The sequence below is a fragment of the Vidua chalybeata genome, chromosome Z, assembly GCF_026979565.1.
Source record: "Vidua chalybeata isolate OUT-0048 chromosome Z, bVidCha1 merged haplotype, whole genome shotgun sequence".
In the NCBI taxonomy this organism is placed as follows: domain Eukaryota; kingdom Metazoa; phylum Chordata; class Aves; order Passeriformes; family Viduidae; genus Vidua; species Vidua chalybeata.
Window position 1 is genome coordinate 26,221,238 of NC_071570.1, and position 23,891 is coordinate 26,245,128.

General features: G+C 39.1%; 2 protein-coding genes and 1 long non-coding RNA gene across 9 annotated transcripts in view; 2 read left to right on the top strand and 1 right to left on the bottom strand.

The window, feature by feature from the left end:
• The window catches only part of ANKRD31 (ankyrin repeat domain 31), a 64,493-nt gene extending 62,412 nt beyond the window's left edge, over nt 1-2,081 (bottom strand). For 3 of the 5 annotated variants that reach the window (XR_008428511.1, XM_053931688.1, XM_053931683.1), the window contains exon 1: nt 523-1,019. Coding sequence is in view for 4 of the 5 variants with exons in the window: in XM_053931688.1 (XP_053787663.1) it covers nt 523-1,013 (491 nt within the window). In the remaining variant the exon portion in view is untranslated. Of the gene's footprint in view, nt 1-522; nt 1,020-2,000 lie in introns of those variants that run through there. The other 2 variants (XM_053931685.1, XM_053931684.1) reach the window with 2 other exon arrangements.
• On the top strand, nt 704-2,465 carry LOC128781776 (uncharacterized). Its single transcript, XR_008428512.1, has 3 exons — nt 704-789; nt 1,238-1,608; nt 1,835-2,465. It is a non-coding gene; the product is annotated as an uncharacterized LOC128781776 (long non-coding RNA).
• Nucleotides 2,466-3,576: 1,111 nt separating this feature from the next.
• On the top strand, nt 3,577-23,110 carry HMGCR (3-hydroxy-3-methylglutaryl-CoA reductase). Of its 3 annotated transcripts, none has more exons than XM_053931568.1 (20): nt 3,577-3,639; nt 6,876-7,071; nt 7,392-7,503; nt 8,049-8,136; nt 8,225-8,309; nt 9,848-9,953; nt 10,673-10,779; nt 11,144-11,260; nt 11,733-11,884; nt 12,761-13,005; nt 13,149-13,321; nt 13,828-14,022; nt 15,095-15,253; nt 15,441-15,598; nt 16,756-16,861; nt 17,778-17,948; nt 20,180-20,320; nt 20,430-20,588; nt 20,892-21,046; nt 21,193-23,110. In XM_053931568.1, the coding sequence occupies exons 2-20, from the start codon at nt 6,907-6,909 to the stop codon at nt 21,245-21,247; spliced, it is 2,649 nt and encodes an 882-aa protein (XP_053787543.1). In that variant the 5' UTR covers nt 3,577-3,639; nt 6,876-6,906; the 3' UTR covers nt 21,248-23,110. The 3 variants fall into 3 exon arrangements, with proteins under 3 accessions (XP_053787543.1, XP_053787542.1, XP_053787544.1); XM_053931567.1 differs by lacking the exon at nt 3,577-3,639 and adding an exon at nt 3,936-4,125; XM_053931569.1 differs by lacking the exon at nt 3,577-3,639 and adding an exon at nt 3,980-3,995.
• The last annotated feature ends 781 nt before the right edge of the window (nt 23,111-23,891 follow it).

A 23,891-nucleotide genomic window follows, 5' to 3' on the forward strand; every position in this document is an offset into this window, starting at 1 on the left:
ATATCATGAAAACAACATCAAGGTAAAGTTGCAGGGAAATAGAATTAGCACGAACTGTATTTAATAGTGTTTATTTTCTCAGAGTTGTTTTCTGGGACATTTCACTTCTGCTGACTAAAATGTTACTAAAATGGTGGGTGCGGGGACATAAGCTCCGAGGCACACAAGGTGTGTGAAAATAGAGCTATTTGCAGAGCTAAGAAATGCTAGGTCCAGGAGCATATAAAACTACTCTGAACAGAGCAGAGAAAACAAAAAAGGAGGAGAGGAGAGGAGAGGAGAGGAGAGGAGAGGAGAGGAGAGGAGAGGAGAGGAGAGGAGAGGAGAGGAGAGGAGAGGAGAGGAGAGGAGAGGAGAGGACAGGACAGGACAGGACAGGACAGGACAGGACAGGACAGGACAGGACAGGACAGGACAGGACAGGACAGGACAGGACTCAGCTCGGGAGCGGCCCCCTCAGCCGCCGCCTCCCTCACACAGGCAGGTGGGCAGGTGCCACTCGCAGCCACACCGCATTATTACCACCTCCTCCTCCGGAACTCCTCTTCCTCCACATCACTCTCCGTCACAGAGCCCTCCACGACAGTTTCATCGCTGTCCGTGTCGCTGTCGCCGCCGCTCCCGCGGCGCTCCATGGTGCGGCCGCCACGCTCCCCCGGCGCCTCCTCGGGCAGCCGCTCGCCCCCGTCAGCGGCGGCCGCCATCTTGTGGCCAGGCGGCGCTGCCCCTCGGGTGGCACCGGGCTCGCAGCGCTCGCCAGAATCACAGAGTCCCAGCAAACGCTGTGTGGTCAGATGGGGCTCATTTCTCTGAGTTTGTGCGCTTCTGACGTTGGCATCTCTGGGTCGTCTGCCCAGAGAGTTACAGAGTGGGAAGGGGGTTGTGAAATAGTGTCTTATCAGTGAAAAAGGCCAGACAGCCTCAAAGAGGGGACCCTGAATGATTACTTGGGCTTTGACTGGGGTCTTAGAATCATAGAATGTTAAGGGATTTGAAGGGACCTTAAAATTCATCTGGGTTCAAGCCCCTCGGCCATGGGAAGGGACACTTCCAACTAGACCAACTAGACTAGGTTGCTCAGGGACTTATCCAACCTGGCTTTGAACACAGCTACAGCCTCCCTAGGCAACCTGTTCCAATGTCTCACCACCCTCACATGAACTCTTTCTTCCTAATACCTAACCTAAATTCCCCCTCCGTCAATTTGTACCTTTAGCTTCTTGTCCTATCACTGCAGGACCTGACAAAAAGTTCCTGTTGAGTTGTTGGCTACTGCTGTGCCTCTTGTCACCTGGCTGGAGCCACAGGTGCTGTTTGTATGCAATGGATCGGTGCCAATTCACAAGCTCTTAAGTCTTGCAGTGGTCGTCTGTCAATTACAACAACGTTTTCCTCCGGCAGAGCCGTTCTGGCTTAGCTCTGCCTACCATCTCCTGGGCAGCGGGGCAGCGGTGCCCCGAGGCCACTCCCAGCACACAGCCGGGCTGCAGGCAGGCCACCGCCAGAGCTGCAGATACGAGATCTCGGTGTCAGCGCACGTGGTGACATGTACTTGCAGAAACTAAAGACCCCAAACCACCGTAGTGATGCCTGCTCCCAGTTACTTTGGTAAATTAGATTTTTTTGTATTTGCCAAATTATGTCTATGGAAAAAGTGGAAAACAGCAGAAATACTAAAGGTCATCTTAAACGATATGTGATTTACATATAATTGTTGCAACTGTAGAAATTGCTGTTTTGCTTTGTTTTAGTTATATGCATATGCAGTTACAGCAATTGCTGCACATATTAACAGAGTCCAGAAATCTCACTGCTAATACTTTATACTTTTCAGCTAATGAGACACTGAAAAAACGACTAAAGAAGCTATCAGTGTCATGGATAGAGTTTGTTAAAGTGTAATGCTGTTAATTATGTAATGCTGTTCTCAATACTGTACACTTATCTGTTTTCTATATAATGTTAAGAGCTGATGGGTTGTTGTTGAAGTTATGACTTACCTGTTTTATCTTTCTGTATTCTGAAACCCAGATCCTTGTAACCCTTTCCCTCGCGTCGGGTACTCCTGCCGCTGCTCCCCGAGAAGGTTTCCGGGTTCCCAAGATGCCTCGCGAAGAGTGCATATTAATTATCATATCTCCGGAATTACTAAAATCTGGATTATCCCTAGAAAGCGAGCCCAGGACTACAGATTACCGGTGCCCATGGGTCGGGGACAGTCCCTGGTAGCAGGAAGAGGGCATAAAAACATTCCGGGTTGGTCACTACAACTTAGAAGAAGCCTAAAGAGGATCACCTCCTAAGACTGTGAGCCGATTGACGAGTCTCGGACGTGTTCTGAAGAAGGTGGAGGCTTCTGACCCTGCCGGTATCCGACAGGATCGAGGGAGCAGCGGTGGCGTCGCGAACCCCGAGCCCCCTACCCCTTAAGCTGAAATCTCCTAATAAAGGCCTGCTTAGTTGGAGCTCAAGGTCTCCTGGGCCCATTTATATCAATCAGGGGAGATGCATATGCAGCAGTAAGTTATACCGACGAGAATGAAAAGTATATTTACAGGTTAAAAGAGCTGGCACGATTTCATCACTCCCAAGAACTACTTTGGGTGGAGTTCTTCGGAAACCTTTTCATCAGCACTTCCTTTCCTGGGGTTCACATTAATGTTTCACGGTACAGTGTCATGTGGAGCTGCTAGAAATATTTCTAAGTGAGGTGGCGCATGTAAGATGCAGTCTGGGGAAAGCCAGGAAGCGGATCATCCACTGCAAAAACGTTGCAGGTATCGCAGTTGAGCATGCTCAGCCCCAGGAACACGGAACGGCCCCTGCCACCCTGCAGTGCTGTCTTGCAGCCACGTGACTCGGTGCCCAGAAAAAGCACACAATCGCCAGGAATGGGAGAGACCTCTGGAGACCATCTAAAGATCACCTAGCACAGATTACACACGAACACGTCCTGGAGGGTCTCTCAGAGCTTCCTATGCTCCATGAACCAAAAACTGCACTTCCTCTCTGGCCGAAAGCCACAAATATATATAATCCTTTGCCTTTGTCTTCCTCCCACCGCTTCCCTCGGGAGTCAGGGGCACCGCTGCTTCCCACAAGCAGGAGGTGGGAATGTCCACGCTTTTAGTGCCTCGGCAAAGCGTGGTATCACCGGGCGTTATCGGAGGTGTGCAGGGGAGCTTGCCCCGGCGCTAGCCGCAGCCCAGGCTCCGGCCCCGGCCCCAGCCCCAGCCCCAGCCCCAGCGCTGCGGCGGGGCGCGCCCTGAGCGCGGCCCGGGGCGGGCCCGGGAGGTGGTGGCTGCGCTCCTCAAGCCGCCCAATCAGAGGACGCGGGGCGGGGAGCGCGGCGCCCCATTGGCGGGCGGCCCATGGCGCGATGGCGTGTTCGCCGCTCCTGATGGCGCGTGGGGCCGCGCGGCGCTCGCCGGGCCGTTGCCGCGGCGACCCGGCGGGTGACGCGCGCAGGAGGGGCGTGCCGCGCGCTCGCCATTGGCCGCGCGATCGGGCGATGGCGGTGCCGGCGTGTCGTTGCGCGGTGGGGCGGGGCTCGGCGCGGGGCCGGCGGGACGGAGCGGGGCCGCCGGTGCAGTCCGGGGCGCGGCGGGACGGAGCAGGGAACGCGGCTGGAGCGCGGCGGTGAGCAGGGACTGGCGGGGCTGCGGGCAGGGGGAGCGTGGGGCTGGCAGTATGGGTACGCCGTGCCCGGCGGGCGGGCCCCGGCTCCGGGCCGTGAATGCCTGTTCGGAAAGGCGGCGTCGCTATCGCCGCGCGTCGGGAGTGGCGGCCGCTGCGCCTCACTGCCGCCCTGGGTGTCGTGCGGGGGATGCCCGTGTCGCTGTCCCGTTACCTTCCTGACGCCGACGGGCTGCCCGCGTTTCGCGCACGGGCTGCATTGATGGGCCTACGAGGCGGTGGCTTCCCCCTCTTCCAAAGAAAAAAAAAAGCCTCTCTGGCAGTATGTGAGGGTCTCTGTGCTGTCGTGTGCCTTCCGGGTGAGCTCCGCACAGGTTTTCTCTCGGCTGTTGTTGCCGCTTGATTCCTGTAGGTACTGCTGAGTCAGATAGCAGGAGATGGGAAATCAATGCTGATCGAATAAATGGTGTTGCAGAGGATTGCTCTGAGGTTAGTGAGAGCTGTTTAACAAACCTGAAGAATTAGGAGGCAAGTAGTAATGTTACGTGGGTGGTAATTGCTCTAAACGATTATATACGACCGGTCTAGTTTGCTTTTTACACTCTGGTTAATTTTTGAGAGGGTCACATTTGGGATTTGTTTGTATTTTGTATTCTGTTTTTATTCCCAAAATGCATTGCTTTATTTTCTAGTCTCATAGAAATTTTTTATTGAAAACAAAGGTAAACAGGATTTATAAAGCATCCCTTTTGAACCACCATTTTGAAACTCAATAAAATTACATAGATGTTACATTTTAGCTTTATATTTAATGTTATGTCTTGCTAATGCCAAGCTACAAGTCAGTGTGTGTGCATAAATATTTTAAACAGAAATATCAGCTGATGTTATACACTGAATATTTTTTTTACAGCACTGTAATGCAGAATCAGTGTGTGAAATCATGAATATTTTCTAGAAGAGTCAACTGCACAGTAGAAAGCATCCTGTACATTGGGCAGGTTAAATAAACACAAAAACTTTAAAGAATCCTTTTATGTTAGGACTTAATATCATTCAGCCCCAAGATGAGTGAGGATGCATCCTTTATTTCAGCATAGCTGCAGTTAATAATACAAGTAAGATACTATAGATCATTATTTTAATAAATGAATTAATGCATTCCCCCCCTCAATTAATTATGTGAAGCCATTTTACTTTTACCATTTTTGCTTAGAAATGGGAAAAACAGTTTGTCAATAAAAGATTCTGAAATCTTTCTAGCCATTCAATTTGGTTTTTTTGATTGTCAGATAATCATTCCAACTTGCTGAAATAATTGTATTAGCAGTATTACTAGGTTTAGGACTGATAGAACTCTATAAAGTCATGTTGTAACTGCTAATTATGATTTTCCTGAAATAGAGTGGTATTCAAAATTGTGTTTTCAGAGGATGTTGTGATGCCTTTTCTATTTTTGTGTTGTTTCAAAATAATTCAGCACAGGTATCCTTCTGGCTGGGTTTTATTTTTCTTTTCCTAATTAAAACAGACCTTCCATAGTGCTGAGGAGAAATGATAATACCAAGGTGGAACAGCTTTGCAAGAACATAAATTTACAGAATGGATTGAAGAGTATATGTTATAGGTAAAAAGAAGGGATAATATCAGCTTTAAAAGGAGTGGGTTAGTTTTTAATTTTATTTTTAAAAAGCATTCAGTCAGGAAATGAAATAATTTGTTCTTAAGGTAGGCAATCTTCTCAATTATTTTCCCATTTTGGGTCCATGAGCCACAAACATCCTGCCATACCTTCACTGTGGAAGGATAAAGAAAAATAAATAATTGCTGTTGGTGTTCATGTGATTTAGATTGGTATTGGTAGGAAACCAAGATGATTTTGATATCTTCAGGAGCACTCAGGCAGATAGATTTGCCTGTCTATTATTTTCTCCATTGAATGTCAGCTTCATTTTTGATGTCGAAGCAAAAGGAGTAATACCAAAAGCCCTATGGATGGATTATTGCATTTAGGACAGCACAAATGGATTTTTTTTTTATCCAGTTTGAGGTGGTGGTATGTAGAGCCCTCAGGCCTCCATGGAAATCTTGCAGTATTAGGTTGGTAAATGTAAATTACAGATTGTCCCTGTTAGCCAGGCTATTAAGCATTTTTTTAACTTTACAGTACAGTTTTGTAAGCTGTTGGTTTTGTGCAGTGAGGAAAGGAAAGTCCAGTTACTAATGTATGTGAGAATATTATGACAATTTGTTTCTATGCCATAAAACATAAGTGAAGATTTGACAGACTTGCATAAAGAAACAACACAGAGAGATAGACCAGGATGTGGTCTGAAGGATGTGTTGAACATTCATGTTGTTAGTTATGTGAAAGACAGCTGTGAAAATTTGTGGTGAATGTTTGGTATCTGTTGGAAGCAAAGGGATGATGAAATGCACCAGTAACCATGGAATAGTAAAAGGTAGAAGAGTAAAAGGCCAGAATACTGTTATGTGAGGACTTGCATGCTTTAGACGAAGAGGGAATATTTTTGAATGTAATTAATTTGTATCACAGAATAATATTGAACAGAAAGAAGACACAGTCAGAAATATAACATTGCAGATCCTGCTCTTGAGTATTACCAGTAATGGTTAATTGATAATTTTTATTGCTTACCAGTATTTTTGATAGGAAAAATGAGTAGAGAGAAATAACAGAATTTGGTGAGTGCTTATATAGATGTTAAAAACAAGAATTTTGAGTCAAAGCAGTATCAAAATTGTATGATAGGAAGGTTTTGAGAGATCTTGTGAGAGTAGTGATGCCTTACTGTGAGAATCACAGAATCTTCTGATTTGAAGGGACCCACAAAAGTCATTGAGTTCAGCTGTTAAATGAATGGCCTGTATTGGGATTGAACCCTCAACCTTGGCATTATTAGTGCCATATGGATGACCATTATAATGCCATAATGGATGACCTAATCCCAGTGGCAAAGGCCATGAAGAAACCAGGACGATGTGTAGTACAAAAAAAAGATTGAGAAGACAGTAGCAGATCATACTGTATTTTGGAATATTAGAAGTAGATGTGTTTTACACGGAAGATTGAAGGAAAGGTAAAGATTAGTTTCCTTACTCATGTCTGCTTTAAGTGATTTTACTTTTATTTCTTGAAGGATGTCTTGCAGGAAAGTGTAGAGCTGTCTCTTTTTTCACTAAGTCTTGTACTTATATGAAGTATTCCTTTGCTGCAGGTTTGCTAAGTATAGAAAAACAGCCTTGAAAATGCTGTCCAGACTCTTCCGAATGCATGGCCTTTTTGTAGCCTCTCATCCATGGGAAGTCATTGTGGGAACAGTGACTCTCACTATCTGCATGATGTCTATGAAGATGTTCACTGGGAATGATAAGATCTGTGGCTGGAATTATGAGTGCCCCAAACTTGAAGAAGTAAGGATTTAAAATAATTTTACAGTATTTGGTGTTAATCAGTAGATAAAGGGTTTTCTACAGAATATGATCACACTGTGATGTATTAGGAGTAAAGTAGCCATGTGGAAGCTTCTTCATGGCCATATTTTCTTATTTTGGCTATTAAAGCTGTATGCAAACAGTGATGCACTAATGACCAAGCATTTTAGTATTTTAGTGTTTTTAAGGCAAGACTAGCAGTGATATTTATTTTATTTTGGACCTTCACTTTTAATGCAGCTTCATAATGGGCTTTCATTAGTGTAAAAGCTAACTAAATTGCTTTGTATTTCATACAGGATGTTCTGAGCAGTGACATCATCATCCTGACAATCACACGCTGCATAGCAATTCTTTATATATATTTCCAGTTTCAGAACCTAAGGCAGCTTGGATCAAAATACATTTTAGGTATTGTATTTGATTTTTGTATTTGCTGTATGCCATTTAATTGTGGGGGAAGTGGTTTACCTAAACTGGTAACAAATACTAACCTTTTAATCCTTATGTTCACAACAGCATTATTTTAATTATTTTTTAGATAGCAGAAAAATGTTTTGCATGTATCAAAGTACTATTTTTTTTTAGTGAAAGGTCGTGTAGTATTATATAAACACTGAAAATGTCATTCTTGTAGTAACTGTTTATTATGTGAAATACTTAAAATTGTAGAGCTGTTTAAGCCAGTTTTAATTTTACTTAAAATAAATTAAGATTTATGGCTTTTATTTCTGAGTCTTATTTTGATTGCATTATAAATTTTAGATTTTAATATCTATAAAAAGTAGCATCTACTTCAGTTTGTATCTCAGCTGCTGTTAATGCAATGAGACAGGAATTATCGTTCATTTGTCATGATTGATCTAAAAGTGGGAGTATTTTGGTTTTTTTTTCTTTTTCTTTTCCTCTTCCAATATATATAAATAAAAAATTTCCCATGCTCTTGTTTTTTTCAGGTATTGCTGGCCTCTTCACAATCTTCTCAAGTTTTGTTTTTAGTACGGTGGTAATTCACTTCTTGGATAAAGAACTGACAGGTTTAAAGTAAGTAATGGATTGTTATTCTGGATTTCATGCTTACATTTTTTTTCCTGTATCATAAACCTTTAACATATGCCTCTTTTTTTTTCAGCGAAGCTTTACCATTCTTCCTTCTTCTGATTGATTTGTCAAGGGCAAGTGCATTAGCCAAATTTGCACTCAGTTCCAACTCACAGGTCAGAGGAGTTATTTTTGAGGATTTTTTGGTTGGTTGGTGCTTTACTTTGCAATTTTTGTTTGCTTATCATGCAATGGAGATTTTTAATTTAACGTTCAGAACTGAACATTGTCCATGAACATGTCCAATAGAATATGGCAGGTGATTAGAACCTAGGTGAGCTTTAAGGCCCCTTTCAAGACAAGTCATTTTATAATTGTATGAGTAATCCAAGTGGAGAGACATACAGGCAAATAATGTCTTGGTGATACATAAATAACAAAAGAATCGTATTCTATCCAGATTTTATGTTCTCTTGTCTTCAAGCCAGATCAGTGTTCAAGTGAATAGTAATATGGTAAAATTAGTGTGCATGGCCATGTGCATTGTTAATTATGTGTATGAGCATGACTTCATTAAATTTGAACTTTAAACCAGTAACACTTACAGTTCTTCCAAGGAGGCTAGAGTTCCTAGACAAAGTCTTCCTTAAAATAGTTACTGACAGAAAAAAAGGTTAATTTCTATGACTCGGGAACAGTATCTAAAGACATATCCAGTGTTACTGTGTTACTACTAAAAAAAGCATATTTTTAGGCCAAAAGTTAGCAGAACGAATGTAGCATATGTGCAAACAAGAACATCCATGCTCTAATACATTTAACACAACACAGTAGGAGAGGTTGACGGGACATCTTGCTTGTCATACCTGGTAATGTTTGTTTCCTAATAGTCCAAATTCTGAAATAAAAGTATATTAAGTGGGATTACTTTGTGCTTACAAAATACTGTACATGGCATTTGCACATACTAATTGTGACAAAACATTGTGTTATATTTTAATTTGGTGTATATTACAATGTACAGTTTCTGTATATGCAATACAATGTGTTCAGTATTATTTTATGATTACTGCAGGTACAGATTTTTTTACTATTTTTTAAGAGAATGTTTTACAAATAGGTTTCTTCTACAGTTTTTTTCCCCTCTGCTGCCCCAAAAATACCATCTCCAGGAAAACAGTAGCAAACTCTCTAGAGTTTATCATGCCTGCTTTCTGGAGGAAATCCTTTTTTCCTCAGCAGAAAGCTTTAGTGCTTTTTGTGACCTCTTTTCTATCAGCTGAGTCTATGGAGTTAAATATAAAATACTAAAGTAATAGTAGTTGGAGTACAGATATGTGACTGTAGGAAATTTTTAAATACCATGACAAAAATGCCTTCTATTTCATGTCTTCAGATTTAGAAGTGGTGTTCTTTTGAATTTACTGTAATTAGTGTTTCTCTTTGCCCATCAGTGTTGTAGAAGCTTAGAATACTGATGAGGCAAAGGTAGAGAAATTAATCAAAATGAAATAAATTTTTGCCAATAGACTGTGAAAGTATAATAACTTAGCATACAGAGAATGCATTCTATTTCCTCTTTCTCATAAAGTTCATTTTCAGTAAATGTTTTACGAGGCCTTGCCACCATAATACTACTGTTTACTAGTCATGTTATGTCTAACTTATTTTGGTTTTTGTCTTCATGTTAATGGACAGAAATTTTTTTTTCTAGGATGAAGTAAGAGAAAATATTTCACGCGGGATGGCAATATTAGGCCCTACGTTTACCCTGGATGCACTTGTGGAGTGTCTTGTAATCGGTGTTGGTACCATGTCAGGTGAGCCATATAGTCTAAGGGTTTAAATATTTCCAGTTAAAAAAGGCTTTTTAAGAGGTATTAGGATATGGAGAGTTTCAAATAATAGGTGTTATCCATGAGAGTGGAATGACTTAATCGATTTATCTATCTCCTAATTAGCTTATTTTACTGGTTTCTTGCAAATATGGATAATACATACATATTGAACCAAAGTTTGAAATACTAGTAATGGCTTTCCTTGAGCATTGTGTAGTAGGAATGAACTTCTGTGCAGGTGCTTTTCTAAGATTTGGTTTGGAGTTTTTTCTAACTACATTACGTACCTTAACAGCATCTTCTTATTTGAAGAGCACTTGCTCTTCAAATGTTCTTTCAGGGTATTGCGTATTAATAACCTATTTTCTTCTTTACATCTTAGGGTCAAAAACTCATTTTGGTGTTGTATATAGTTTTTTTTAAAACAATGTATATTGTTAGCTCTTTCATCCTTACTAAGGCAGTTGTGTAATGCATGTGCAACACCTTAAGATACTTTTCTGTCAATACATAAATACATATTGTGCTTAGAATAAGCCAATGCACAATGAATAGGGCTTAAGATGCTTTTTTAAAATTAATCTCCATAGTTCCTTCTGTAATCTACAATGTCAGTTTAATGATCTCTTTCTTAGTCCAGCAGCACTTCTTCAATTATACCTAATTGCATATTCAAATGTAAAAACTGTCCTTTTATTTAGGTGTACGACAGCTTGAAATTATGTGCTGCTTTGGCTGTATGTCTGTTCTTGCCAACTACTTCGTCTTCATGACCTTCTTTCCAGCTTGTGTGTCCTTGGTATTAGAGGTAAGACCATCTTCAAGACAACCTCAGGTTTAGTATTCAGCCCTGTGCTTCTGTCGGCTATACCTTTCATCATGGAGTTACATGCCAGTATGTTCATCTTCCTTTCAAATTAAACTGGTGACAATAACATGTAAATATCAATGTAAAATTTCACTGAGTCATACTCAGTAGTAGTTGTGATCTAAAGCAAACTAAACAGATGTTCCTGTAACTTATTGTCTGTCCAGGGTTTTTCACAATTGAAAGTCTAACTATAGACTCTTGGTAATTTGTCAATAATCAAATAAAAATGTAATGTGGAATCTTATTTGTTGGTTCTTCTAATAGGTATTATATATGACCTATTTTTGTTATTTGTTTGCAGCTTTCAAGAGAGAGCCGTGAAGGGCGCCCTATATGGCAGCTTAGTCATTTTGCTCGTGTTCTGGAAGAAGAAGAGAACAAACCAAATCCTGTGACACAGAGGGTCAAAATGATTATGGTTTGTGGCTCTTTTTCACCTGTGGTTATGCAATCAGTGAGGTGTCCTGGTGCAAAAATCAAGCTTTTGTTTGCTATAGACCTGTATTCTGCAGTCATAGTTTTTAATTAACTTTGTCTACACTGTCACTTTCCTGCCTATGCCATTTCTGTACCAAGCACTCAGGGCTCTTTCATGTGTACTCTCTCTAACCCCTGCAGTACCCTCAGCTTCCTTTGCTTATTTCTTGAGCGAGAGAAAAAATGTGGGTGGGACATATCCAAAGGTACTATGTAACAGTGTCACAGTTGGCCAAAAAGGGTGTTAATTAGAGATGTGGAAAATAAGCTTTTGGATTTTAGAGGCATGGGAAGCATGGGGGGAAAAAACCAGCAAAAAACCCCAAACAAAAAGAGGGCAATATTTACTCTTAGTAGGTTATATACCAAGTTACATTTGAAAAATTAATACTTGTTTTGTGTTTTTGATACAGTCACTGGGTTTGGTTCTTGTTCACGCCCACAGTCGTTGGATAGCGGAACCAGCTGCTCAAAACAGTACTGTTGAAAATTCAGTGGGATTGGATGAGAATGCACCAAAGAGAATTGAGCCTAATGTTTCACTGTGGCAGTTCTACCTTTCTCGGTAGGTGGCTTCACAGAAGTGTGATTGTGCTGTATTTCTACTGCTGCCAAGCTAGAAGCTTGTTGTCCTAGATCACAAGACTTGCAGACTTACAGGTCTGACCACTGTAGGACTTCTTGGAACCAGAGGTGACATTTCAGAAGGAATGTCAATATTACGGCATTTGTCCAAACCCTTGATGTAGTCAAGAACATGATCAAGAGCTAGCTGTCCTGTATGCATCAAAACATTGTCTTTTCCCACTAGCATCTTTCGCAGCATACTGGGAAATAATTTTAAGACTGCACTAGAGTAATTACTTACACAGAGTTTATGACCATTCACACATAAATGCAAAAGGTGCAAAGCACATTTTATGCTATGGCTTTTCCTTCAACTCAATTCAAGTTAGTGTTATCTGTCGTTTCATGTTATTTCTGAGAACTCAGAACTTTCTGAGTATAGACATGGGGTTTTTGTCCCTTCTTAGTAGTTCATCTTGCATCATAGTAGTGCTAATTGGTAGAGGATGATAAATGAAACTTGGTCTTGTCATTGGGAGGCAGGTGTCAAATCAATTTGATGTAGCAATCAGTGAATCTTTTACAGTCATTTTCCCTACTAGGGCTGCTAGTTTAGTTAGATAAATCGGTTTAGCCAGATTTATGTAACTCTTTAATGACATCTGAAGATTTTTGTGTCGATAGTAGTATGAAGAATGATTTTTCCACCCTAGCCTAACATACTTCAATGTCCTGGTAGAAAATATCTTCTGACTGGAATTTCTGTAACTATGTGATGATGGAATTATTACCCTTTCTGAAGCAAAAAATGTCAGAATGCTGTTATAAGCAACAAACTGTATATATTCTACAATTACTTTTTGATCATTTTTAGAATGGCCAGTATGGATATTGAGCAAGTAATCACACTTGGATTAGCCCTTCTCCTTGCTGTCAAATATATTTTCTTTGAGCAAGCGGAGACTGAATCTACCCTCTCACTGAAGAATCCCATAACATCTCCTGTGATGGTACAGAAAAAGGTCCCTGAAAATTGTTGCAGGAAGCAGACTGGACTTCTGAAAAACAATCAGAAATCTAATACAGGAGAAGAAGCTTTTATATCCAAAGATGAAAGTGGTAGGTAATTTTTATAGTTCTAAAGTCTGCACCCATTAATGAGTATTTGGAACAAATTGTGCAGTCTTTGGTAGCATATTATATTTGGTGTCAAAACTTCAGGATTTTGAAAACTGGAATTCATTTCTATTATCTTTGTGCAGCTGAAGTCATAAAACCTGTATTAGCAGAGTCATCAACCAAGGCTACATTTGTGGTTGGTAGTTCCAGCCCTGTGGAAGCTTCTTCATATCTCAGTGGAAAAGAGGAAGAGATTGAGTTACCTAAAGAACCACGTTCTATTGAGGAATGTGTTCGTATACTTGGAAATGCACAGGTATGAAAAAATAACCTTTTTATTTAACCTCCACTGCAACATCTGATTTAAGAATTGTTAGAGTTCTTTTCCCAGCTTTCAGATAATCCCATTAGTTGTAATACCATTCTTCAGGATATTACATGGCTTTGATAACATGGTGGGTGTGGAGGTCACGACTAAAACAAAACCCTTTAATAAGTCTTCTCAAGTCAGTTGAGAAGGGTAGGAGAAGGGATCATCTTCATCATTCATAACTTACGAAGTCTTTGGAGCTTCATCATGTACATGTACAAGTGGGTGTCTGATTATGAAAGTTTTTGGTCATATGTTGGCCTACTATAAAACCTGATATTGACCCCTTTAGCGAAGTAAAGTTGTTACTCTTTTTCTTTTACAAACATTTAAAAGAATTTTCACCAGGAGAGTAGCGAAGTAAAGTTGTTACTCTTTTTCTTTTACAAACATTTAAAAGAATTTTCACCAGGAGAGTCTCTATTACCTTTCTCCACCTTTTATGTTTCCAGGAAGGAGCAAAATTTCTTACTGATGCTGAGGTTATCAGCTTAGTTAATGCTAAGCATATTCCTGCATACAAACTGGAGACCCTGATGGAAACCCAGGAGCGAGGTGTATCCATTCGCAGACAGATGTTATCTAAGAAACTTCCTGAACCTTCATCTTTGCAGTATCTTCCTTATAGGAATTATAATTATTCTTTGGTAAGTACAAAGTAGACAAGCAGAACTCACTGTAAAACTATTTTCCAAACACATGAAGAAGAAAAATACAAACCTGTTTGGAACAAGTCCAGAGGAGGCCACTAAGTTGATCAGGGGTTTGGGATATCTTGCCTGTGAGGACAGGCTAATAGAGTTGGGTTTTTTCATCCTAGAAGAGGAAGTTTTGGGAAGACCTTAAGGGGGCTTACAAGAGAGCAGAAGAGGGACTTTGTACAAGGATGTGTAATGAAAGGACAAGGGAGAACAACCTTTAGCTGAAGAAGGGCAGATTTAGATGTTAGGAAGAACTTCTTCACTGTGAGTGTGGTGAAACACTGGAACAGGTTGCCCAGAGAAGGTGTGGATGGCTCAATCCTGGCAGTGTTCAAGGCCAGGCTGGATGGGGCTCTGAGCAACCTGGTCTAGTGAATGATGTCCCTGTCTTTGGCAGGGGCATTGGAATTAGATGGTCTTTATGGTCCCTTCCAACCCAAACAAGTCTATGGTTCTATGAAATAAATCCACCGTATGGTTCTATGAAATAAATAGTCATGTATGTGAGTTAACAATAAGCATGGTCAAAACTGATGTAGAAGGAAGAAAATAAAAGGCAAACATGAGGCACCTTTAATTGCTCTTGATGTTTTTAAACCTAGGGTTGTGCGTGAGTTTTGTAAGTTATTAAAAAAATATTTCCTATCAAAGTATACAGCTGACTTACCTAAGAAATACAGAGTTCTACTAATACTGAGCCACAGTTCAACTGAATGATAATACTGCCTTGAGCACAAGTTAAAATTGATAATTATTTTAAATTAATTTTAAAACTTTAAGGTTATTTAAGGAACATTTAGTACTGTACAGAATTCAATACATCCTGCCTAATGTTGAAAAGTGTTAGCTGTTGATAGCTGTAGCTGTTAACTTTTTGAGGTGGCATGAGTTGCTTTATGGGTAAATTTGTGGCTGTTTTACAAAGATGCCTTGGTCTAGTCATAGGCATTGTATGTAGCATGCTGTACCGTACTACTGGAGTGTAACCTGAGTGATTGTTTTGTATTACTTGTGTAAGGTGATGGGAGCTTGCTGTGAAAACGTGATTGGATATATGCCTATTCCTGTAGGCGTAGCAGGACCACTGGTTTTGGATAACAAAGAGTTTCAGGTGCCAATGGCAACAACAGAAGGATGTCTTGTAGCAAGCACAAACAGAGGATGTAGAGCAATATGTGTAAGTATTGTGTGACTTAAAAAGCTTAGAAAACTTTGTATGTTATAAACATACATAAATATAATGCATAAAAATGTGTATTATATAAACCTAAACATATTCAGGTTTATATAATGCATATTTTTGATTTCTTGAAAACTAAAATTTCAGTAATCTTACTTTATCCCCCTTCTGCTTTGGTTTTTAGCTTGGTGGAGGAGCAACTAGCCGCATTCTGGCAGATGGGATGACTCGAGGACCTGTTGTAAGGTTGCCCACTGCTTGCCAGGCAGCAGAGGTGAAAGTCTGGCTTGAAAGCCCCGAAGGTTTTAAAATAATGAAGGAAGCTTTTGACAGCACAAGTAGGTTAGTTCGATGGCTGTTCCAGCTTCATTTCCAGACATGAGACTTCTATTGATGGTAGAAAGATCTCAGTTGTTTTTTTGGAGTACTGCAATAGGGGATATTACATCTCTGTTTTTGCTATCCCAATGTTGTGAGTATCTAAGAGGACAGAAGTCACTCTGGCTGTGTGCCAAGGCTAGCAATAACATTTTTCACTGATAATGGTAAACTACCATGTATTAACAACAAATAGATATACATTGCATAATAATTAAAAGAATATAATTTGTATAAGCATTTTTTAAAAATCCTATAAACTTATTTTGACTTTTACTAGGCAGAGTAACTGTAACTGTAGTTACTATGCAGAAAACACACTCAAAGTTTGGTCTTAAGCCTTTCAGATGATATTATTAATATTAATTAATCTTTGAGGTTTCAGAGAATACAAGGTAAACTAATGCTAGAACTGAAATGCTAAAAAAATATAAAACAATGGTAGGAATAAGTCTATTTCAAGCCCTAGAGTTTTCTCTAGGGCTTATGATGACCTTCTTGCTTTAAGGAGATTCAGAGAGAGATTTTCTTACCTGTTGTGTTTCTTAACAAGTGTCAGCCAAAGATACATCTGTATTTTGGCCAGAATCTGCCCATGCTGCTTTTAAAATGCAGTATTTTCTGTGTTTTGAGTGACTTGTGCAGCTTACACTGTTGAAGATAGCATGCTTTTTGCCTTGCTGTAAAACTTAAATCAGAATTTTCAAAGGCCTTATTATTACTTTATGTCTGGTAGTGAGATGTTTTAAGAAATACAAATTAATAAAATTTATGTTAGCAGTTCAGGACATTTTATTTCTTGAAGTTCAGGGATAGGAAACATAAAAAGGCAGTGAACACTTCTACAGTGAATATTTTTGTAGTAGTTATTCAAAAAAGCACCATCCCTGGAAGGGGTCAAGAAATGACTGGACATAGCACTTGGTGCTGAGGTCCTGTTGAAAAGATGATTGTCTGTCAAAGACCGAACTTGTTGGTTTTACAGCTCTTTTCCAAATAATTCGTAAAGAAAACTGTGATTCTGTATTTAGCAGCACAATTTGCAAAGATTTACTGTCATTTTGCCACTTATAGCTAATATTCCCATGAGGATTGTAAGTAATAGTTAAATTTTCTTGCAGGTTTGCCCGCCTACAAAAACTTCTCATCAGTTTGGCTGGTCGTAACCTTTATATCCGTTTTCAGTCTGGAACAGGGGATGCAATGGGAATGAATATGATTTCAAAAGTAAGGACCAGTCTCCTTAAGTATTTTTTAAAAATGGGTATTCCTTTTTAAAAATAGCCTAATAACCTGTGACATCTGAAAGACAGAAAGACAAGACACAGTGGTCTTTGCACAAAATAATTATGATTTGATTTTGTCAGGTGTAGACAAAACTAGGAAGAGAGTGATGAAAGAAAAAAGTTTTTTTTTTTTTATTTTTAATAATTATTTTAAGAAAGTATTTTTGGTAATAGGAGAAGCTAAGCTGGTTGCACTGTTGCTTTGAGCCAAAGATTTTATCCAGCAATAACTATTCTGTTACTGTCTTTTTCACTTCCTAGTTAATAATGAATTAGGAGTGGCAGCAGAGAGGTGTTCTCTAGTTTTGCTTTTTTGTTTTTATGCAAACATGGGGAAGAACTTGAGATGTGATCCTTAGATTGCTGGGATGCCTTATGCTATAGGAAATGAATAGTCTTAGACTTAAACTTCATGTAGAATAGGCAGTCAGAATCATTATAAAAGTGGATCTGATAATAACAAGTCCTAATATAGCAGATTTTCTAGTCTGATTTTCTGGTGTAGAGAAGCTCTTTCCACTACATCCAAAATTAATTCATTCCATGCCTGTAATGTTTCACTTGGTTCTTGTTGTATCTTCAGTATGGTAACCATATGTCCATGTGTCTAGAATGGATCCAGGGATTCTGTATGTACTGGGAAAAATCAGTTATTCCCCAATACAATTCCCAAAGTGATTAGAAAAAAGATAGTCATAATTGTTTGTGGTTTTTCCCCTCTTGTTTCTTCATTATATTGCGTTCTTTTTTTCCACTGTGACTGATTATCTGAATAGAATACTGTTCCACTGTCCTTGAATAGCTTGTTTTACACCCATAATGATAAACCTAGCCTATTACATGTTTCTCTCTAACAGGGTACTGAAAAAGCACTGGCGAGGCTGAATGAAGAGTTTCCTGACCTTCAGGTTATAGCTATCAGTGGTAACTACTGTACAGACAAAAAACCTGCTGCTATAAACTGGATAGAAGGAAGAGGAAAGTCTGTTGTCTGTGAAGCAGTCATTCCAGCTAAGGTTGTTAGAGAAGTAAGTGTCTGCTCTTTTGTTTATAAAAATACATACATTTTGCAAAACAGATGCTTACTTTACATTGTAAATATGAACTGAAAGTCATTTTCCAAGTAAGGATAGTTCTTACACACTCTTCAGGTACTTCTGTAGGATAAGCCATTTCTCTGAGTCAGTAGATACTTTCTTTTTCATTGTGGCTAGTGTGAAATAGTGTGTATGTGTTTATGATGCATATGTAGTTGAAAGCATTAGGATTTTCATGGTTAACCTTTGAAAAACTATGCCACATTTTGACAGATTATTTACATGTAGTGTTTTGTCTGCCATTAAACCCAGTCTTTTAACCCTTTCACTCATATTTTGTCTCATATGCACCTGGCTTTCTCTTCAGTATTTATATGCTTCCTACTACAATGGAAACAGATAATCAGGTGGTTTACTTACCCCAAAGCTGTGTAGGCATCTTGCATGACCAAGGGGATTGCTGTATAAGCAATGCCAGTTGTATTCCCTGGCCAGTTTGTCCTCCATTACAATAGTGTCTTAGATTCTCTTCCACCTGAGTTCAGAAGATGGCTTCTGTGTCAGATAAAATCCATTGCCTGTTACGTGGTTGTCAGCACTGGCCATGCAAGACAATATCCAGGGAAGAAGTCACTATATTGTAACACTTGTTTAAGATCTTATAGGTGGGTGTTTGCATATTGGATAGGGGGTTTTTGGTTTGTTTTTGGTTTGTTTTGTTTTGGGTTTTTTTGGGTTTTTTTTTTGTTTGTTTTTTTTTTTTCCTTGGTTTTTGGTTTTTGGTTTTTTTTGTGGGTTTTTTTGTGGGGGTTTTTTTGGTTTTTTTTCTTTTTTTTTTTGGGTTTGTTTGTTTGTTTGTTTGTTTTTGTTTTGTTTTGTTTTGCTTACCTTCCCCTAGTGATTTGTCCAGTCCCTTTTGGGAAACTACATAAACTTCTAGAACTAGTATTCTGGGCAGTATTCCACAGTCCAGCTTCGCCTTGTGTGAGAGCTACCTTCATGTTGATTCCATTTGATGATGCCCCAGTTTTGTACTGGGAGAGATGCTTAAGACTTGTTATCTTCACTCAGCTGCTCAAGACTTTACAGCTCTGACACAGCCTGTCCACCTTCCCAGCTATTCTCATTTCAGACTGAAAAGTACTGGTTTCTCTAACAGTGATGAGTAAACAGACTTCTAGTATGTCTTTGAACATGCTTTCTTCTGCATCTTTTACAGTTCTACCATGTCTAAAATTCTGAGTACAGAGTTGGACACTCTGTAGAATTCTCTCCAGGATTCTGTGTGCAGAATGGATTTATACATTGGCATAGTTCATGTCTTCTGGGGTCGTTTACTGTTTTTCAAATTGTTGTCACTGACAATATCTATTATAACCTCAGGATTTCATTCCAGGGTAGTAACGGGGAGGTAGTCCTTTCATAATGGGCATTGATAATTTTTAGGTAGATTTGGGAAGGTTTTCCTCAAACCCCAGCCCTGTATGTTACCACATTTACTAATATTGAACTCTTAATACATAAATGTTACAGTTTTGTCAGTGCTGCAGACTTAGTGCAGATTTCTGTAAATACTATTCCTACTGTGCAGGAATGTCTTAAATTTTGCTCAACAACAGTATCTCTTTTGACCATCTTTGATAGTTTTTATATTAAATTCAGTATAAATCTCTTACTTGAAAGTTTCAAAATACAGTCACTATAGTATAAATGTGCCACTTAACTTAATGTTACTGTTAATAGTATTAATTACCTATGTAGAATAAATAGTATTAATTACCTATGTAGAATAGTGGTGTTGGAACTTTTCAGTTTGGCTCCATATTCATATGCAAAACAAATTTGGGAAGAGTTTAGTGTCTGGAATAACTTGAATGTTACAATCATGTCAGAATAAATTAATGGAATATTTCTGCCAAGATGATTTTGCTTGTTCCATTCTGAATACAAGGGAGACTTAGAAATGGAGTACCCAGCTGTGAGCTTTTCTCAAAGGCCTGTGCAAGTCCAAACACTTTGTACTGATTTTTCCATTGTTACTTGGACATCCTACATTTGAAAATCTCCTTTGGAACAAAAGTAAAAGGTATCCAGGACAATGATTGAGTCAAATTCCATACAGAAGCAAACAAGGAGTGAGGGCTGTGAATAACCATAAATAGAGTATTTCTATTCCTGCCTGAGGAAAAGGTTAGTAAAAGTGTATCTATCACTTTGTCCAGGTGTTGAAAACAACTACGGAAGATCTAGTTGAAGTTAATATAAACAAAAATTTGGTGGGTTCTGCGATGGCTGGTAGCATAGGTGGCTACAACGCACATGCAGCAAACATTGTGACAGCGATCTACATTGCCTGTGGTCAGGTAGGTTTGTTTCACACCAGTTCACATTTTCTTTAGTTCAGTAACTCTTAATCAAACACTGATTTAAGTGTTTGTTTGCTGATTGTTGTTTCTCCTCCTTGATCTGAAGGATGCTGCACAGAATGTGGGCAGCTCCAACTGCATCACTTTGATGGAGAGAACTGGTTCCACCAACGAAGACCTGTACATCAGCTGCACAATGCCTTCTATAGAAATAGGGACTGTTGGCGGAGGCACCAACTTGCTCCCACAGCAGGCCTGTTTGCAGGTATAGTTCTGAAAGTTGAAAGCAACTTACCTTCTTAAATCAAAGGTTGCTTTCATGTGGTGTGCAAGGAAAATTGTGGGAATGGGGCTGCTTGAAAATTGATGTATTTTATATGAAAGTGTTAGAAATGTCTAATTAATTATTTTCATATATCCAGTTTCTAAAGCTTAAGACATTTACTAATGTCTTAATAATATTAAAGAGACTCATTGGATATCATTTAGAAATACTTACTTTAATACCAACTATATCATAAATTGACTTAGATTTCATAGCATAATACTGCCTTGTATTTTTTTCCAGATGTTAGGGGTTCAAGGTGCAAGCCAAGATAACCCTGGTGAAAATGCCCGTCAACTTGCTAAAATTGTTTGTGCTACAGTGATGGCAGGGGAATTGTCACTAATGGCTGCTCTTGCAGCAGGGCATCTAGTCAAAAGCCACATGATCCACAACAGGTAAAAAAGGAAAACATTGTGTATTTCTCTGTTTTGATCCTCTTACAAGTACAGGAGAGTCAATAATGATTATGTGACAAATTGCAGCACATAAAAACAGTGTAACATTTTAACTATCTAATGTAGTTGTCTTGCTGTTTTATTAGGTCAAAGATGAATCTACAGGATCTTCAAGGAACTTGCACTAAAAAGGCAGCTTGAATACTAAAATGGCTTTGAAATGAAGAATTGATCTAGTAACTGACCAGGTGAACAAGGAAAAAAAAACCAAAATCTATGAAGTTTAGAATAAAGATTGTCTTCAACTCAATGATGTCTGTGTAAGAGAAAATAAGAGACCAAGACTTTGAGACTAGCTATGCATGACCTTCTTCAGTGGTTAGAGATTGTGAAAGAAGTCCTGTCAGATGTCTTGAACATGGCTTTCAAATTCTTACTCTTACACATAATTTTCTGAAGAGTCAGTCTTATGTTTTTACAGGTTGAGATTAATTTGCCTAATAAGGTCCTGGTAACTACTAAACTGAAAAGTAATGTAATGTACTTCGTACATTTAAAGTAACAAAACAAAAGAAGTTGGTGTAAACTTGGATTGAATGCACTGGTCCTTGCCATCTTTATTTTCTGGTCAAACAAACATGTTTTTTGAAGTGATGGCAAGCCTAATCACTTTATATGAACTCCCAGTTTTAATTTGTTCATGTGTAAAACAGGTCTTAAGACTATCAGACAGTTTAATTGAATGATACTAGTTTAATAGAAATCTCTATATATAGTACTTAATTTGCTGCTGCTTCAGCTAAGCAGTGTTCAGTGTTTAACTCCAAAATTTATGTTATTCCTTTATGTAAAACCTGTGGTCTGTAAAGTTCTGAACTGTTAAATATAATCTGTACTGAAGTAGGGAAGAACAGTGTCTTCAACTGTTTTGGTACTCTGTAGAAAAAATGAAATGGTAACTTCAAAACAGTTATGTGTCAGACAGGTATTTAAATAAATGTAGTTTCTCAAACATTATTTGATAGGAGTGCATTCAAACAAACGAGTCAAGAACAGATGTTTACACTTAAGAAGAATCTCTTTAGGAATATACATACACATTGTGTACCTTATGTTGGGGATTTTTATAAGGTGTTTAATGCTTATTCTCCAAGAATAGGTGTTTATCCACTGTTTCAGCTGAGATAATAAGCCAGAAAACCACACTGTTCTTAAAAAAAAAGGAGGGGATTTTTTTCTTTTAATTTCCTTTTGAACTTTCTTTTTGAGGTGGGGAGTATTTATTTTAAGAAGAAATCTTAGCTTTTTTTGTCAATGAAAAGGACTAATTAAGGGGATTCAATGAAATGACATGTTAATGTAAGAAGCAGTTTTTGTAATAAAATGCTGTACTTGGACCAGTGAAGCAGTCTCAGGTGTTCTTACTGTAATAAAGAAAACCCAGGTTTATTCTGGTTTGATTCACCTTTGGGAATACTGCTAAATGCATAGCCTTGCCTAGTTAATCACAGGAGGAAAATTATTAATATGCTTGATGATTTTTTTTGTTTGGTTGGTGTTGGCTTTTCTTGTTTGACTTTTCATGGGGGGAATCAGTGGATTGGGCTGGGTTTCCTGCAGCATCATTCCTAAAGGGGTGACTAGTACAGGTGTTCTTCTAACATGCAGATTTGATATACATCATGGTGGGTTGCTTTGTAGTACTTACACATTAATATCCATTGTAATGAGCTCATAAAAGTAATGTGCAAGCATGAAGACATACTACATGCTAGACATGTTATGATGCCATGTAAATAGCAAATACCATGAATGTTTATCTTCCTGCAGTATTGTTGCTAATTGCTACTATTTTTATTTAAGGAAATTTGGAATTACTTTGTTTGTGTGTTCATTCAATGATTTTATTTAACACTGGTCTGGCAATAAATGGTGGTTCAATGTTCATTTTGGTGGATTTAACTGATATTCTGTCTGGCAGAATTAACTTTTTGTATTATTACTAAACTGTGTACATTTTGGTACAGAACTACTTTTTCAGTTTCAGTAAAACCATGGAAAACACATTGGCTTAATTGTGATATTTGAAGCTTACTTCATGACTTAGTAACATATTTGTAGAGTCTAAATTAAGAGAGTTAATGAAGAGACACCGGCAAGCAGTGCTAAACACAGCCAGGGCTGTGACACCAGAACTTCTCCCCTTGTTTGCAGAAGCCTGTTGGCACTCATTTATTCTCCTCAAAGCTTAATTAGGCAATTTGCCCAAGGGGGAGAACTAACTCACTGCAGCATTAGAGATACCTTCTGCTGGGGCTTGTTTGGCAAAATCAAACCACCTGTCTAGAATCGAATTTCTAGAATTGCCGTAACTTCGGTGCTGTTCTTTTACCATTGATAATGGTTTCCCAAATATTTTAAAACCCTAGAATAAAAAAAAAAAACATTTAAAATAGTGTGTTTGACTCTGCTACCACCTTGCTTCTCTCTTCAACTCCTTTCTCCTCTTTGTGCTGAATCTATTTTACCCTGTAACACACCAGTTCCCTTCTGCTGCCTGGTGTGGAAGTTTCAGCACTGTGAGGCTTGCAAGCACTGCAGCCCCAGCTGCCTCTAACCACACAGTTGTTGCCCACTTTAATTTCCCCAGTTGCTGCAAGGTGCTGTCAGTGAACTGAGCATTATTGAACCTTCCTGATGGAGGGAGCAGCTCCAGCACAGGGATGCACACCACATACACCCTGAGCACAGCTGTGATACCAGAAGCCTGGTATATCATGTGCTGACCTAGGGGAATGTGGCTCTGCCAGGCTCCAGCACAGGCATTCCTAGGCAGGCACACTGA